The 15,816-nt window shown below is 40.9% G+C and overlaps 1 protein-coding gene across 2 annotated transcripts in view; it reads right to left on the bottom strand.

The window, feature by feature from the left end:
* CRIM1 (cysteine rich transmembrane BMP regulator 1) overlaps positions 1–15,816 on the bottom strand; it is a 769,789-nt gene that overhangs the window by 14,097 nt on the left and 739,876 nt on the right. For both annotated transcript variants that reach the window (XM_056567417.1, XM_056567416.1), the window contains one exon: positions 1,673–1,867. In XM_056567417.1, coding sequence (XP_056423392.1) covers positions 1,673–1,867 — 195 coding nt within the window. The remainder of the gene's footprint in view (positions 1–1,672; positions 1,868–15,816) is intronic.

Here is a 15,816-nt window from a genome sequence, read left to right as displayed (position 1 = left end):
AGACTAATCAGTTTTCCTGTCTGGTGTTTTGAACTCTATATGTTTATTAGTTCTTCATTTGATGGCACGGGAGGGTTATGAAGCGAGCTCAGGAGCTGAGCTAGCATCATACCCACACGATCCCGGCTGCTGTCAGCAACCAGGACCCATGTCCCGGTCAGCTAGGACGCAGCAGGAGGGTGCCTTACCTGCCTCCTGTGTGTCCGAACCTCGATCGATTGCTGCAAGCCTGAAATCCAGGCTTGAGCAATCAACCACCGATAACAATGATCAATGCAAAGCTATGGCTTTGCAGTGATCTGTGTAAAAGATCATTGTGTGCAGTGTTATAGCCCCCTATGGGAGCTATAACACTGCAAAAAAAGTGAACAAAAAGAGTGAAGATCATTTAAACCCTTCCCTAATAAAAGTTTGAATCACCCCCCTTTTCCCATAAAAAAAAAACCTGTGTAAATTAAAAAAATAAAAAACATATGTGGTATCGCCGTGTGCGTAAATGTCCGAACTATAAAAATATATTGTTATTTAAACTGCACGGTCAATGGCGTATGTGCAAAAAATTCCAAAGTCCAAAATAGCGTATTTTTGGTAACTTTTTATAACATAAAAAAAATGAATAAAAAGCGATCAAAAAGACCGATCAAAGCAAAAATGGTACAGATATAAACCAGATCACGGAGCAAAAAATGAGCCCTCGTACATGGAACAATAAAAAAGTTATAGGGTCAGAAGTGGACAATTTTAAACGTATACATTTTCCTGTATGTAGTTATGATTTTTTCCCGAAGTAATAAAAAACTCTAACCTATATAAGTAGGGTATCATTTTAATCGTATGGACCTACAGAATAAAGATAAGGTGTATTTTTTAATGAAAAATGTACTGTGTAAAAACAGAAGCCCGGGAAATTTACTAAATGGCGTTTTTTCTTCCATTTTGTCGCACAATAATTTTTTTTTCCATTTCGCGGTAGATTTTTGGGTAAAATGACTGATGTAATTACAAAGTAGAATTGGTGGCGCAAATAATAATCATTTAATGTCTTACACTCTCCTTCTCATCCCGGCCGATACTGCCCATATACGGGATTTCCTACTATACCCGGAAGCGGTCTTCAGCGCTGCTTCATTATATTGCTAATAGATGGTAGGAATGAACATGCCTACAACCTTACGCCAGCGTTGCTCCGGACTAATGAAGCAGCGCTGAAGACCTCTTCCAGGTATAATAGGAAAGCCCGCACATGCGCAGTATCGTCCGGGATGAGAAGGAGAGTGTAAGACATTATATGAATATTCATTATCCGGGCGGTGCTGCGGGCCGGGCGGCGGTTATGTCAAAGTGCCAGATGAAGGCAGTAACCCCGCCTGTGCCAGTTAGCAGCTAATTTAAATATAAAGAAAAACTGCTATAACGGGCGAACGGCGCAGCGCATACGGGCAAGGTAGGACTCAAAATGTTCAGCGTCTCCCACACTATCCATCGGTACCTGTGGATAGTGGGGGAGAAAACATATGACATTTTCCTTTCAGATCCATACAGAGTAAGTAATGCAACATACAGTGTGCACAAAGTTATTTGACTGTCTGTTCTTAAAAGGCTCTACAGTATCTATTGTACACAAAATCTTCTTGGAATGCACTTATCATTGAAAAAGGCAGATATTTGTTACCTGGACACATGGGACAACAGCTCCCTTCAGCATTTATTGGTTCTACACAGGGCAAAGGTGGGCAGCTGACTGTGGAGCAGAGTGTCTGTCCTTGCAAACAGTAGCAGTGCGTGCAACTGTCGATGTCCCATCTCTCTTCATCCTCATAGGTCTTGCCGTTGAAGTGGCAGACAACTTTCTTTGGAATTGTATCCTCTGTGATGACAAAAAATTGTAAACAAAAAATCTTTAAATATGACAATATAACAATGCTGTGTTCAGAGTAGTCTGTTTTGCTTTATTAGGCTACAAAATTCTATCTGATCCAAAACATTCACCAACAAAATATATATATTTATTATTATCTACAGTCATAATATATTCAGCAGGGTTGTACAGAGAAAGTACTTTACTCCCTTTCGCTTGCTTCTTTTTAGCCCAATAATTGGTACAATGCAAGAATATCAAAGATGTCTATAGCAGACATACTCATAATATGATCTCATACAACCATGGATTTAAAACAGCACCCATGGACTTCTATCAGACCCTAGTCTAACTTCACATGCCTTACATTTTCTGATAGATTTGAAGCACTATATGGTGGTATATGGTTTCTGAAATAGTTACTGTGTAGTTTTCAAACACTTCCACGGAGCAATGTACACAAGGCCTAACACAATGTTTGCAGCAAGGTTGTTAATGCCCCGGATATATAAATTGGTAAATTAAGAAGAAATATATTAATAGGAGCAATACATTAAACAAGAACAAGTTTGTGTATTAAGAAAATATTGCTCAGTTTAGTGTGTAAATGGTAAAGTCAGCGTCAGCACATCAACAACTGCTTATTTGTAAAACAGACATCATACAGGGCAGAAAGGTAGGACAAATCACTGTATAGGAAATATAGAAAGTTAGTGAGCTGAAAGGTCATATTAATATGAAGTAGCAGCGTTAGATTGTAGTTTCGGGGAAATGCAGCAGACGTTCTGTCTGTCTTATTATCTCAAATGAAATGAACAGCAGGTGTGGAATGCCTATGGCAGCAATGAACATGCAGAGCTGCACAGCTAGCGACAGACATCCACATCATACAATCTGTGGCACTGCTTTAAATTTGGTCATGTCTACATCTAAGACTGAATATTGTTTTACCTTTAAATGACATTACATTATTGCTGCCATTATATTAAAGTTGATATTTTACCCTTGTTTGTTTATTACATGATATAAACACCATGGATAAATATCTGCTGTCACTATAATATACAGAAGAACTAACTTGACTTCATAGTGCAGAACATAGAATTTACCTACAGCTGAGACATATTGTAACTAGCACTAATACTTACCTTAATACAGTCAGAAAGCATGGCCTAGAGAATACTAAGAATGACTAAATGGTGTCACTGGTTCCTTTCTAGATGCCTTGCTGATCTCTAGCTTATCTATTTACATTGTATCCCCATTATATGAAGCTAACAGACTCACTCAAAAGGCATCTAAGCTCTCTTTTGGTTCTAATATAGACGTACAGGGTGGGCCCTTTATACGGACACACCTTAATAAAATGGGAATGGTTGGTGATATTAACTTCCTGTTTGTGGCCCATTAGTATATGTGAGGGCGGAAACTTTTGAAGATGGGTGGTGACCATGGTGGCCATTTTGAATCCAACTTTTGTTTTTTCAATAGGAAGAGGGTCATGTGACACAAACTTATTGGGAATTTCACAAGAAAAACAATGATGTGCTTGGTTTTAACGTAACATAATTCTTTCATGTTATTTACAAGTTTCTGACCACTTATAAAATGTGTTCAATGTGATGCCCATTGTGTTGGATTGTCAATGCAACTCTCTTCTCCTACTATTCACACACTGATAGCAACACCGCAGGAGAAATGCTAGCACAGGCTTCCAATATCCGTAGTATCAGGTGCTGCAGAATGGGCAAAACAAAAATTGGAACAGGACCCTCAGTTTACGCAGAAGATTTTGTTCAGTGATGAGGCAAACTTTTATGTGAATGGTGAAGTTAACAAATAAAACCACCGCTATTGGTCTGACACTAACCCACATTGGATAGATCCCTCCAAGACTGTTGGAACACAAAAATTGATGGTATGGTGTGGTATATGGGGTACAAAGATAGTGGGGCCATTCTTCATCAATGGAAACCTCAAGGCCACTGGATATGCGAAATTGCTACATGGTGATGTGTTTCCCTCTTTATGCACTGAAGCTGGCAAGTTCCCTGAGTTTTTCCAGCAAGATGGTGCACCACCACATTATGGGTGTCAGGTCCGAGCATTCCTAGATGAACGGGTTCCTGGAAAGTGGATTGGTCGTCGTTGGCCAGTTGAATGGCCCCCAAGGTCTCCCGATCTGACCCCCTTAGACTTTTATCTTTGGGGTCATCTGAAGGCAATTGTCTATGCTGTGAAGATGCGAGATGTGCAGCACCTGAAGCTACGGATACTGGAAGCCTGTGCTAGCATTTCTCCTGCGGTGTTGCTATCAGTGTGTGAAGAGTGGGAGAAGAGGGTTGCATTGACAATCCAACACAATGGGCAGCACATTGAACACATTTTATAAGTGGTCAGAAACTTGTAAATAACTCATGAAAGAATAAAAGTTATGTTAAAACCAAGCACATCATTGTTTTTCTTGTGAAATTCCCAATAAGTTTGATGTGTCAAATGACCCTCTTCCTATTGAAAAAACAAAAGTTGGATTAAAAATGGCCGACTTCAAAATGGCCACCATGGTCACCACTCATCTTTAAAAGTTTCCCCCCTCCCTTATACTAATGTGCCACAAACAGGAAGTTAATATCACCAACCATTCCCATTTTATTAAGGTGTATCCATTTAAATGGTCCACCCTGTACTATGAATTACAAGATTTGTACTGGGAACACAGAAAAAGGCCACCAAAAACACAAAATTTCCAGAATTTTTAGCTTAGTAAGGAAATGGTGCAGATACTGCACAAGTCACTTTATAAAGGATCAGAATTTAATAATAGACAATATGACAACCAGAAGTAAATGGAACTTTCCTTTAGTATTACAGTGAGCTGTACAGATACAGTGTCATGAACTTTATAAGTTTTATATTAGGTTTTAAAGGAGTCCCATCTCTTAAACGTATCTCCATGTCTAATAGAGGCAGTGGTGTGTTTCTCTTGATAGCTGGAAGTTATAAATAGTTCTAGAGCATGACAGCTAAATTAAGTCATGAATGTGCACCATGTTACGTAGGTGATGTGTAGAATCACTGGAATGAACAATGAAATGTATCAATTTCCTCTTTGTGATACAGAGATTTAGCAGTTTCTAGACGTATTCCATATGCTCTAGTACGTGTGTTTTAAACATAACCTCCTAAAAGCCTGCACATTGCATGGCAACGTTTTTGATTTAAGGCTAAACACAAATATGACTGATTATCTGAAGATTTTCTTGTGCAGAAATTCACACGTAAAATCTGCAGCAGTTTACAGTACCAGCAAACTGAATGTCTTTTTTTTTTCAAATCTCCTCTATGCACAGTGGAGAAGATTTAAAAATCTTTAACATGTCAATTTATGTTGTAGATTTGTCATAGATTTCCCCACTGAAATAAAGGGGTAGATAAAATCTGCACCAAAATTTTCTGCTGATTTTTCTGTATACACAGGGTATTTGATGCTGCATAATTTACTATACGTATTTTAGTGCTATCAAAGTCTATAGGTGTTCATTATTACTCCCATAGACTTTGCTAGCACAGAAATATGCGGCATATGGTAGGGTCACACTTCGCATATACGCTGCATATTCTGTGCTAGCAATGTCTATGGGATCAATAAAGAAAACATATACTTTGCTAGCACTCAAATACGCAGCGTCAAATACGCAGTGTCAATACGCTACGTGTAAACCCCTACCTTAAGGATTTACATGTACTGTATTTTATGATGCAGATTTCAATGTAAACGAATTGACAAAACACATCAAATTTGCAGCTTTAAATCTTGGGCACCAAATATACGCAGGATACTGTACTTGTGAATTCACATTAACCCCTTAAGGATGCAGGATTTCTCAGTTCTTGCACTGTTGTGTTTTCCTCATCACCTTCTAAAAATCGTAACACTTTCAATTTTGCACACAGAGAGCCATATGAGGGCTTTTGCGCCACCAATTGTACTTTATAATGACAACAATCAATTCACCACAACATTTACGGCAAAACCAGAAAAAAAAATATTTGTTGGGCAAAATTGGGGGCTTCCGATTCTAAGCAGTGTACTTTCCGGTAAAAACCACAACTTATCTTTATTCTGTAGATCCTTACGGTTACAAGGATATCTAATTGATATAGGTTTGATTTTCTTTTACTACTTTAAAAAAATTATAACTACATGCACCAAAATTAGTACCGTATTTATCGGCGTATAACACGCACTTTTTAGGCAAAATTTTTTAGCCTAAAGTCTATGTGCGTGTTATACGCCGATACCGCCCCAGGAAAGGCAGGGGGAGAGAGGCCGTCGCTGCCCGCTTCTCTCCCCCTGCCTTCCCTGGGGTCTAGAGCCCTGCTGCCGGCCCTTCTCACCCCCTGGCTATCGGCGCCGCTGCCCGTTCTGTCCCCCTGACTATCGGTACCGGCGCCGATAGCCAGGGGGAGAGAAGGGGCAGCGGCACCCATTGCCGGCGCCGCTGCCCCGTTGCCTCCCCCCATCCCAGGTGGCATAATTACCTGTTGCCGGGGTCAGGTCCACGCTGCTGCAGGCCTCCGGCGTGCGTCCCCTTCGTCGTTGCTATGCGCTGCACGGCGCGGCGCATGACGTCAGTGCGCCGCGCCGTGCATAGCAACAACGCAGGGGACGCACGCCGGAGGCCTGGAGCAGCGCGGACCCGACCCAGGTAATTATGCCACCGGGGATGGGGGGAGGCAACGGGGCAGCGGCGCCGGCAATGGGTGCCGCTGCCCCTTCTCTCCCCCTTGCTGTCGGCGCCGCTTCTCTCTCAGCTTTGACAGTGGCGATCTAAAGGGTTAATAGCCAGCCGCGGCATTCGCCGCATGTCGCTGAGGGCCAGCCGGTATGACGCGGGTTTGAGTCGGCATACACTGCTTGCGCCATACACTGCTTGCTGTCTCAGGACAAGCTGGCTCGTCCTTGGACATCAACCGGTTAAGTGAATCTTCACCTATTACAATGACACTTATTAGGTCCAAAATTCTGTGCAGGTTATATACACTCACTGGAAACTATTTTAGGTACCCCTTGCTATTACCCAGTTGGACCCCCTTTTGCCTTCATTCTTCATTGCATACATTCTACAAAAGGTCTATCCAAAGAGAGAAAGCATTGGCACTGCTACCGTAATAAACCACTTAAGAACTATCTGTAGAGAAAAGAAAAGAAAGGACCGACGGACGGCGCCTCGTGTATTTACTCTCAATAGATCAGGTGTTGGGTGGGGGGGTCAACCCCACGGGGCTTATAGATGGCCGCTCACCTTGAGATCTATGCAAAAAAGCATATCCCCCACGATATAATCTGGGTACTGTATTGCGAGTCGCTGCTATGCCGATGGGTTGCAGGAGGAAACAAGTCGTCCGGGGAGTCAATATTAGAAGTAGAGCAGGAAAAAACCCTCAGGTATGGCGCTGCAGACTCTTGTAGACAGATGAGGCGGATGCCAAAGGTAATAGGAAAGTCCTCAGCAGGACATTTTATTAAAAAAACAATAAAATGGACAAGATTACGCGTTTCAGGAGGATCCCTCCCTTCCTCAGATCAGGATCTGATCAGGACTTAAGAACTACAGTGAGTTCAAGCTAGGGTGTCATACGCAGGTGTTGTTAGTGACTCGGTGGTGCTCACGTTTAAAGAAACAGGTCGTGAAAAACATACAATACGTCCTTCCACCTCCCCTGGCTCAGAACATCTGCCACCCGTCGGTGCCACCCTGAAGCCATCTATGTCATCAGGACTGTGACTCAGTGAATCAGTCTGGCTGCAGCGTGGAAGAAGTGGGTGCTCTGTTTTCTTCTTTTCGCATTGTACATTCTACAAGGTGCTGAAAACATATGGACATGATGGCATAATGCAGTTACTGCAGATTCATCAGCTGCACATGCATGATGTGATTCTCCTATTCCACCACATTTCAAAGGTGATCTATTGGAATGAGATCTGGTGACTGTTGTGGCCATTGGAGTACAGTACTCATTGCCATGTTCACAAAACCAGTTTGAGATAATGTAAGCTTTGTGACAAGGTGCATTATCCTGCTTGGAGTAGCTGTCAGAAGATGGGTACACTGTGGTCATAAACAATACTCAGGTAGGCTGTTAAAAATTGATATTTGGTACTCAAGGGCCCAAAGTATGCCAAGAAAACATCCCACACAACATAATCCCCAACAGCCCGAACTGCTGATACAAGGAAGGATGGATCCATACTTTCATGTTGTTTACACAAAATTCTGCCCTGCCATCTGATTATCCCAGCTGGAATCGAGACTCATCAGACCAGGCAATGTTCTTCCAGTCTTGCATTGTCTGAGGAGCCTGTGCAAATTGTAGTCAGTTTCCTATTCTTAGCTGACAAGATTGGCACCCAGTGTGGCTTCCAGCTGTTGTAGTCCATCTGTTTCAAAGTTCGCAGTGTTGTGCATTTAGGGATGGTATTCTGCATACCTTGGTTACTGTTGCCTTCCAGTCATCTTGAACCAGTCTGCCTATTCCCCTTTGACACAAACAAGGCATTTTCCACACAACTGCCGCTCACTGGATAGATTCTTTTTTACAGGCAATTCTCTGTAATTAATTTTTTCCCTGTTCTTATGCTCATTTTGAACTTTATCAAGCTGTCTTGACCGCATCTACATTCCTAAATGCATTGAGTTGCTGCCATGTGATTGGCTGATTAGCTATTTGTGTTAAGAGGCAATTGAACAGGTATACCTAATAAAATTGTTCAGTAAGTATCTTTTGAAACTTCATTCTAAAAGAGCCTCATATGCCATGTATAGATTAACATTTAAAAAATAAAATGCTGGTTGTCCGCAGCCTCAACTAGAGAGCACGGGAAATTACTGTATACCATCTTATCAATGTACGGCAGTATGCTTTTAAAGGGGTACTCTAAACCATAGGGGATAAGATGTTAGATCTTAAGATGTTAGGTCTAAGAGCTGGCAGCTGTGGCGTCCGGAACAAAGAAGCTTGCAGATCCGCGTTTGGGACGTCCCGCCAAGCCCCCTTCATTCATGTCTATGGGAGGGGGTGTGACAGCTAGTACAGAGCAGTCACGCCTCCTCCCATAGACTCCCCAGCAGCGGGACCCCCGTGATCTAACATCTTACCCCCTATCCTTTGGATAAGATGTGTGCGGCGGAGTACCCCTTTAAGCTACCTCTAGCAATGGGTGTAGTTAGATGGCAATTTAGTATTTCTAATTTTATGTCTATGCTGCTGATTCACGTTTATGATTTGTGTATAAACGTGAGTTTATTAGGAAAAATATGAATTTAGAACCTATTTAAAACAAACAAACAAAACGCTGTAGAATAATGGACATTCACCTTAACCCAAGTGCCAAATAATAACTAGTAACATAAAAGTTTATATGCTGTAGCTGACAGGGCTTGGATGTACTCATCATGACTATTATATGTAAGGTTACAATGAAACAAATGTACAAACTGTTCACAAGCTGTCAGTGTCTATGTAGGTAATGAAAAGAAAAGTCATGGCAGTGAATGCACTTTTTAGTATGCGTCACCACAATGTGTAGGTGTATAGAGAATGCTGTGCAAACACCACAAGACCCTACTTCTAAGGTTCTTTCATAGAAAGGAAGGAATGAAGCATTGATTTCATATGACTGCACGTGAAGTGAAAAATGATTAACCTTTTAATAAAAATCATACAATCATGTGTATGTAATAAAGTATCATAAAAAACAAAAATGTCTGCACTAATCGGCCATAACATTGTGTAGACCCCATGTGCTGCCAAAACAGCTGTAGTCCACAAGACCTATGAAGGTGTCCTGAAATGTCTGGCTCCAAGGTGTTAGCAGCAGATCTTGCGAGTACAGTAAGTTGTCAGGGGAGGCTTCCATGAATCAGACTTGATTTTTTGCCACATTCCACAGATACTCTTTCTCGTGACTCTGCAACAATTGCTCAGGAACAATTTTAGTGTGCCAGAGTGCATTATGCTGCTGAAAGAGACCACTGCCATTAGGGTATGCTGCTGCCAGGATGGGGGTGTACCTGCGTCACAACAATGTTTATGTAGAGGGTATGTGACACAAACATAAACATCCACATGGATGTAACATCCAAGGGTTCCTTGCAGAAGATTGCTCAGAGCACCCCCCTGCCTCAACCAATGTTCCTTCTTCCAATGGTGCATCCTCATGCCGTCTCTTCCCCAGATAAGTACGTGTACCCACTATGTGCAGAAGATGTAGTTAATCCAATTAGGCCACTTTCTTCAACTGACCCATGCTCATGGTAGGTGCTTTTAGTGTTGGACAGGGGTCAACATAGGCGCTCTAAACAGTTTGGTACTACACAGCCCCATAACCTTCCTATTGTAGCCAGAATTTACTTCAGCAAAATTCAGCAATTTGTATAGCAGTAGTTCTGTGGGATCGGACAAGATGTGCAAGCCTTTGTTCCCCATTAGCATTGATGAGCCTTGCACACCAAAAGGTTTTTTTTTTCAGGTACATTGGTTGTTCTTGCTTAGACCAACTTTGGTAGGGGATAACCCATGCATACTGGGAACACCCCACAAGACACAGGCCTTTAAGAAAATGCTCAGATCCTGTCATCAAGCCATTACAATTTGGCACTGTCAGATTTAATTAGACCCGTACACTAGCCCATTATTCCTGCTTTACATGAAACCTAGTATTATGGCTGATTGGTGTATTTGGGATAATGTAAATCCTTGCCACAATACCAGTCATAAAACATCCACCCTGTCCTTGAGAATACGCAAAATATAGGAAGGAATATCCTGGTCAAAGAACCTTTACTTACCACTGTTATAAAGGATATTTATTTTATATACATACAATAGGAATGGAATTAATCATCTACCAGTAATGCGAAGTTCTATCACTTGTCATATATGCTCTATCAATACCATTATAGCAAAAAAGACAATAGGAAACATGCAAAATCTCTCATGTTGTTTGGAAATTGAAATTTCTGTATTGCTTGTTATTACAGAATAAGGTATCATGGGGCCCACTAGATGGCGCTAGGGCACTTCAAATGACCAATTTTGATATCTAAATTACACTTGATTAATTCAACTACGAGATGTGGCAGAACAACACAAATACCTACTACTTGCCTTGAATCACTCATTACATGTTACCTGATGTTTATAATAAGCTGCTCCACAGCCGTGATGCTCCAATGTCTCCATCTTCAGTCTCATGTACTGCACCCTTCCTCCCATTGTCTTACACTCCATGTTAATTAGTAATGCTACTATCGATGCCGCCTTGCCTGCTTCCCCTTTGTGTGACTACACTCTTTCCATCCAAATCACATGTAAGAGTTACAAGTGTATAATGGACAGAGATTCATTCTACAAGCGTTTTCGTCTGACTACATTGTTGGTCATTTATCCAGTGCGTACAAACCCATTCTGTAGGTTCCACTGTTTTATTCAGCCTCATGAATATATTAAAATGTGTTCTTTTTTGCCTTGCTTGAGGCTGATAGTGAATTTTTATCTTACACCTCCTTTATAGCTGCCATCTCATTATAAGTCACAACTGTCAAAGTCCAGAAATTGAAGTGAATGGCATTCTAGCCAAACAGCAATTATCTGGTGCTGGATTAATTTCAACCTACAGGAAACAATGGGCACAATAGGAGGCTTGCTTTAAAGGGGCCGAGGTATTACCGAGACATTCATTATCACTTCCCTATTAAAATAAAAAATATAAAAAGAAGCTGTCAGGTTGTTAAACATTCTACTTAGCTGCTTTAAAGTTTTATCTGTAGAAAAACTTGGTGACAATAAAAGTCCTTCCTTAGCAGAGCAGACAGGGATCAAAATGTAGTTTTGACTAAATAACAAGGCAGCAGTGGTATGTCCTCTACTTTGTTATCAGTGCCCCACTAAAAAGATGCTGTACATGGTTCTAGAAACCTAAAAGACAACTTCTGATGGACAGGTAATGGCAGCCATATTGGTTGAAGGTGCTCAACTGTAAAATCCGCTAACACTTCTGTTCTGCAAGTGCCTGGTCCACGCTGATGATTATTTCCCTGTCCACATCTTGATCCACCGGAAGTGATTGGCTCAGCAGGCATTACCTCTGTTTGTTGAGGCATGGACTGGGCACCTTCAAAAAAGTGGCAGCAAGGAGTCGACCAGGTAAGCAACTCTTATTTGTTTTTAGCCACTCCGCATCCTTTTAACCTCAGACAACCTCAACGTTCTGAAATATTTGGAAGTGAATATTGAATGAATGGAACTATGGGCATTTGCACTGTTGCTCTATCGGGACAATATTCTTCCTTCTTGGGATAGGTAGGGGCCTCTGCAATTAGACTCCCATCAATCAGCTTGTTTTTCCCTATCCTGTGGATAGGGGATTACTTTTTCTTGGGATAACCACTTTAATACAGTCCCTAACAGGACCCTGATCTATTAGCCAAGGAGCCTTTTCCCTCCGGAATACCCAAGATTTCCATGTATTACCCATACAGTCCACTAAACTTGCTGTGCAAGTGATCTTTGAGGGTCTAGGCAATGGGACATATTCAAAATAGATTACCAAGGATCCTTTTAAGAATATGGGATTCTGTGTCTGATATCTATTAGAAAATTACCATTGGATTTCAAACAGTCTCATTTCAACTTTGCTTCGGAATCCTGCAGAGTTATCTGACCGCTTGTGACAAGCAGGTATGGGATATGGCACTCAGCATTTTGCATGGACAATTTAGCTTGATGCACCAAAAAAACAGATATTTCCATATAAAATGTTCAAAATTAACAGATGTTTAAACCACGCCAACAGCCTCTCCCCATCTGCCATTGTCTGGCCTAGTTTGCGTATGGCTGACTAACTTTTAAAAATCTAATCCCAGGAACATATTCCCACAATATAATTTATAATCACACATTGTTTTACATTACAGCAAAATTAGAATGTTTATTATACAGAAATGATCTACATAGTTCCTAACACATTGTACATTTATAAGGATTATCTTCCCATATAACACTACATGGAAATGGTGCTACTGTAACTACAACCTATTCTACTTGGATGACAATGTGTATCTTTTATAATTCTCATCTATGCATATTTCTAAAGCTGTTTAACTTTCTGTCTATGTTGTATGCATTAGGTAGGCTCAAACACATTGGCTACAGAAATGTCACCATTATGAGATTGTTAACGGCAACTACATGGAGCGCTATAAGCCTCACTCAATTAAAAAAGGGATCTGCCATGTGTAACTATACCCCTACAGAACCACATATACAGTCATTGTCCTTTCCAGCTATGTAGTTTATCCATGTCCTGCCCACTAGTAGACCAGTGCCATTCTAGGATAGAAAGCAGCCAATGGATTGAAAAGTTTTCCACTTTTAAGAAAGGGGGCCTCCCTAAGATGCTAGGCTCTAGCCCAGAGCATCACTGCCTAACAGCACAATCATTGGCTCATTGCATGTCAATTGCCCATATTTATTTAATATTTGAGATACAGCAAACACCGGATGACCTATGATGGCAAGGAGACTTTTTGTATGCACTAGTGTTTTTATACATTTCACCTACTGTTATGTAGTATTTCACTACAGAAAAACCTGCTAGTAAACAAGCATGATAAAGCCTATATACTGTATACCAAACAGAAGCTACATTGTGATTCTTTACTAACAATAAGAATCCAAAGTCAAGTACAGCTTCATGCACAGAAAATAAATCTGTGGGAAACAGTTATAGGTGCTCATCTCATGAATATATCTGGAGGCATTATGTAAAATCAGATGGGCTTTAAATGTCATTGAAACAATTAATTTTAAGGGACGTGATGTTAAATTTTCTCATTAAAGTTATTATGCTGATCCTGGACACAAAGCAAAAAGAAAATAAATAGAAGACAGGCACACTATTTCGGGGACCAATTCTGAATTAAAATGTATCCAAAAGGACAGGTAAATGAATATATCGGTGCTGAAATATAAAATAAACGCTGTTACTTGTGTGGGGGCCTACGCTTACTTATGCATTTTTTATGGTGTCAAACTATAATAATATAATACAACTGAACTACCGCATTGTCTTTAATGCAATATTGTAATATACTCACGCCATTTGAACTACATTTCACCGTAAAGCCAAGGCTCTTGCTCTTTTACACTACTATTAAAAGTTTCTGTTGTGTTTTTTTTGCAAATGTTTCGATATTTTTCACAGTAAAAATCCTGATGGATCCCAACAAAAAGTCAATACAGTTCACCAGTGTCAATGTCAGAAAATGGGCCCGTCACAGGGATCATGGTTCCTCTATGAACGTAAGCCTAGTCTCTAGCGTAAGAATGTAACGTGAGCTGAACATTCCTTTGAAAGATGTACTGGGGCATGTAATATAATTCTCTATGGGGACTAATGTATCAAGTCTTTAAAAAACTCTCTTGATGACAATGTAAATTTTGTAGCCTGGAGCCACTGCACGCACCATCGCATGCTTTGTACGTACCAAGGGTACAAAAAAATAAATAGAAAATCAATTCCCAGTAAGATTTCTGAAGAAAGCAAAGCAGTTTATTAAGTGTATTGATTTACCATTGCTGTCCATTCTGGGACATCTCTATGTACCCTAAAGACAATCTAATACAGTTAAATGCTGTATTAATGCAACTAATATACTTTTCTACATACTTTAAAGACATGAGCACACAATGATCTACTAATCTAACACAAGAACCATAAATCCCAATTAAAACCACTATGTTCATCTTTACCAACACTACCAACACTATGAGAGGAGAGCGATGAATAATGATTTACTAATTTTTAGACTGGTAAGTCTCACAAAGCATTATTACAATATAAATGCATGTGTTTTGTTTCTTTGTTTCCTAAATTTGTATCAGTGTAACTACTTCTACTGACAGAGAAGAACGAACCAGACTAGAAATTACAAACTGGAAATATGAATGGGAAAGCGCTATTGTCAAGAAGGTTCAGCATTAATCAAAGCAACATATGACAAAGATAAATGTGCTTTTGGCAAATGTGACTTCTACCGGTGAGATTTTATCCTTCATAAAAAGTAGATTGTGTATATGGATCAAAATAATCCTTAGTCCTGGAGTTTTAGGATATTTTCTTTGTTGGTTCAACGTTTGTCCCAATTAGTGTCAAACCTCAAACCTCCCTCCGAGAGGCTGTGTTACAAAGTGTGAGAGCTCACGCTGTTCCTGCTTTCTAATGTCCTATGACTTAGTACGTGACCACTGGTGCATCAGTCATGTTATGCTAACAAATGACACTGGGCTTTGCAATTGATGCAATCCTCAAACAAATTGACTGGCCACTTCTAGCATGCTCGAGATATACCTAGTAAGCTCAGGAAAGAAGCTGGATATATTTGTCAAATAATTAGTGACTTACATTATAAATAATATCTCAGATTCTATGACCAAAGTATAATGTTAAAGGTGTACTCTGGCCCTAAGACATCTTATGCCATAATCAAAGGATAGGGGATAAGATGTCTGATCGCGGGGGTCCCACCACTGGGGACCCCAGCAATCTCTCATGCAGCACCCACCTGTCTCAGCTGCACGATACAATGATCTCTCCTTGTCTGAAGCCTCACGACCACGGGGCCGAAGTATCGTGGCATCCCGACTCCGCTCCCTTGGGAAGTCCCGCCCCCTCAATGCAAGCCTATGGGAGGAGGCGTGAAGGCATAGACTTGCATTGTGGGGGCTGGGCGTGATGTCACAAGGAGCCGGAGTATTGACATCACGATACTCTGGCCCCATGGTTGTGAGGCTTCATACATGGAGCGATTATCGTTTTGTGCAGCTGAGACAGGTGGGTGCTGCATGAGAGATTGCTGGGGTCCCCAGTGGCGGGAAGCCCATCAGACATCTTA

The sequence above is a fragment of the Hyla sarda genome, chromosome 3 (genome assembly GCF_029499605.1).
Source record: "Hyla sarda isolate aHylSar1 chromosome 3, aHylSar1.hap1, whole genome shotgun sequence".
NCBI lineage: Eukaryota > Metazoa > Chordata > Amphibia > Anura > Hylidae > Hyla > Hyla sarda.
This window is presented reverse-complemented; position numbering and strand designations above follow the sequence as displayed.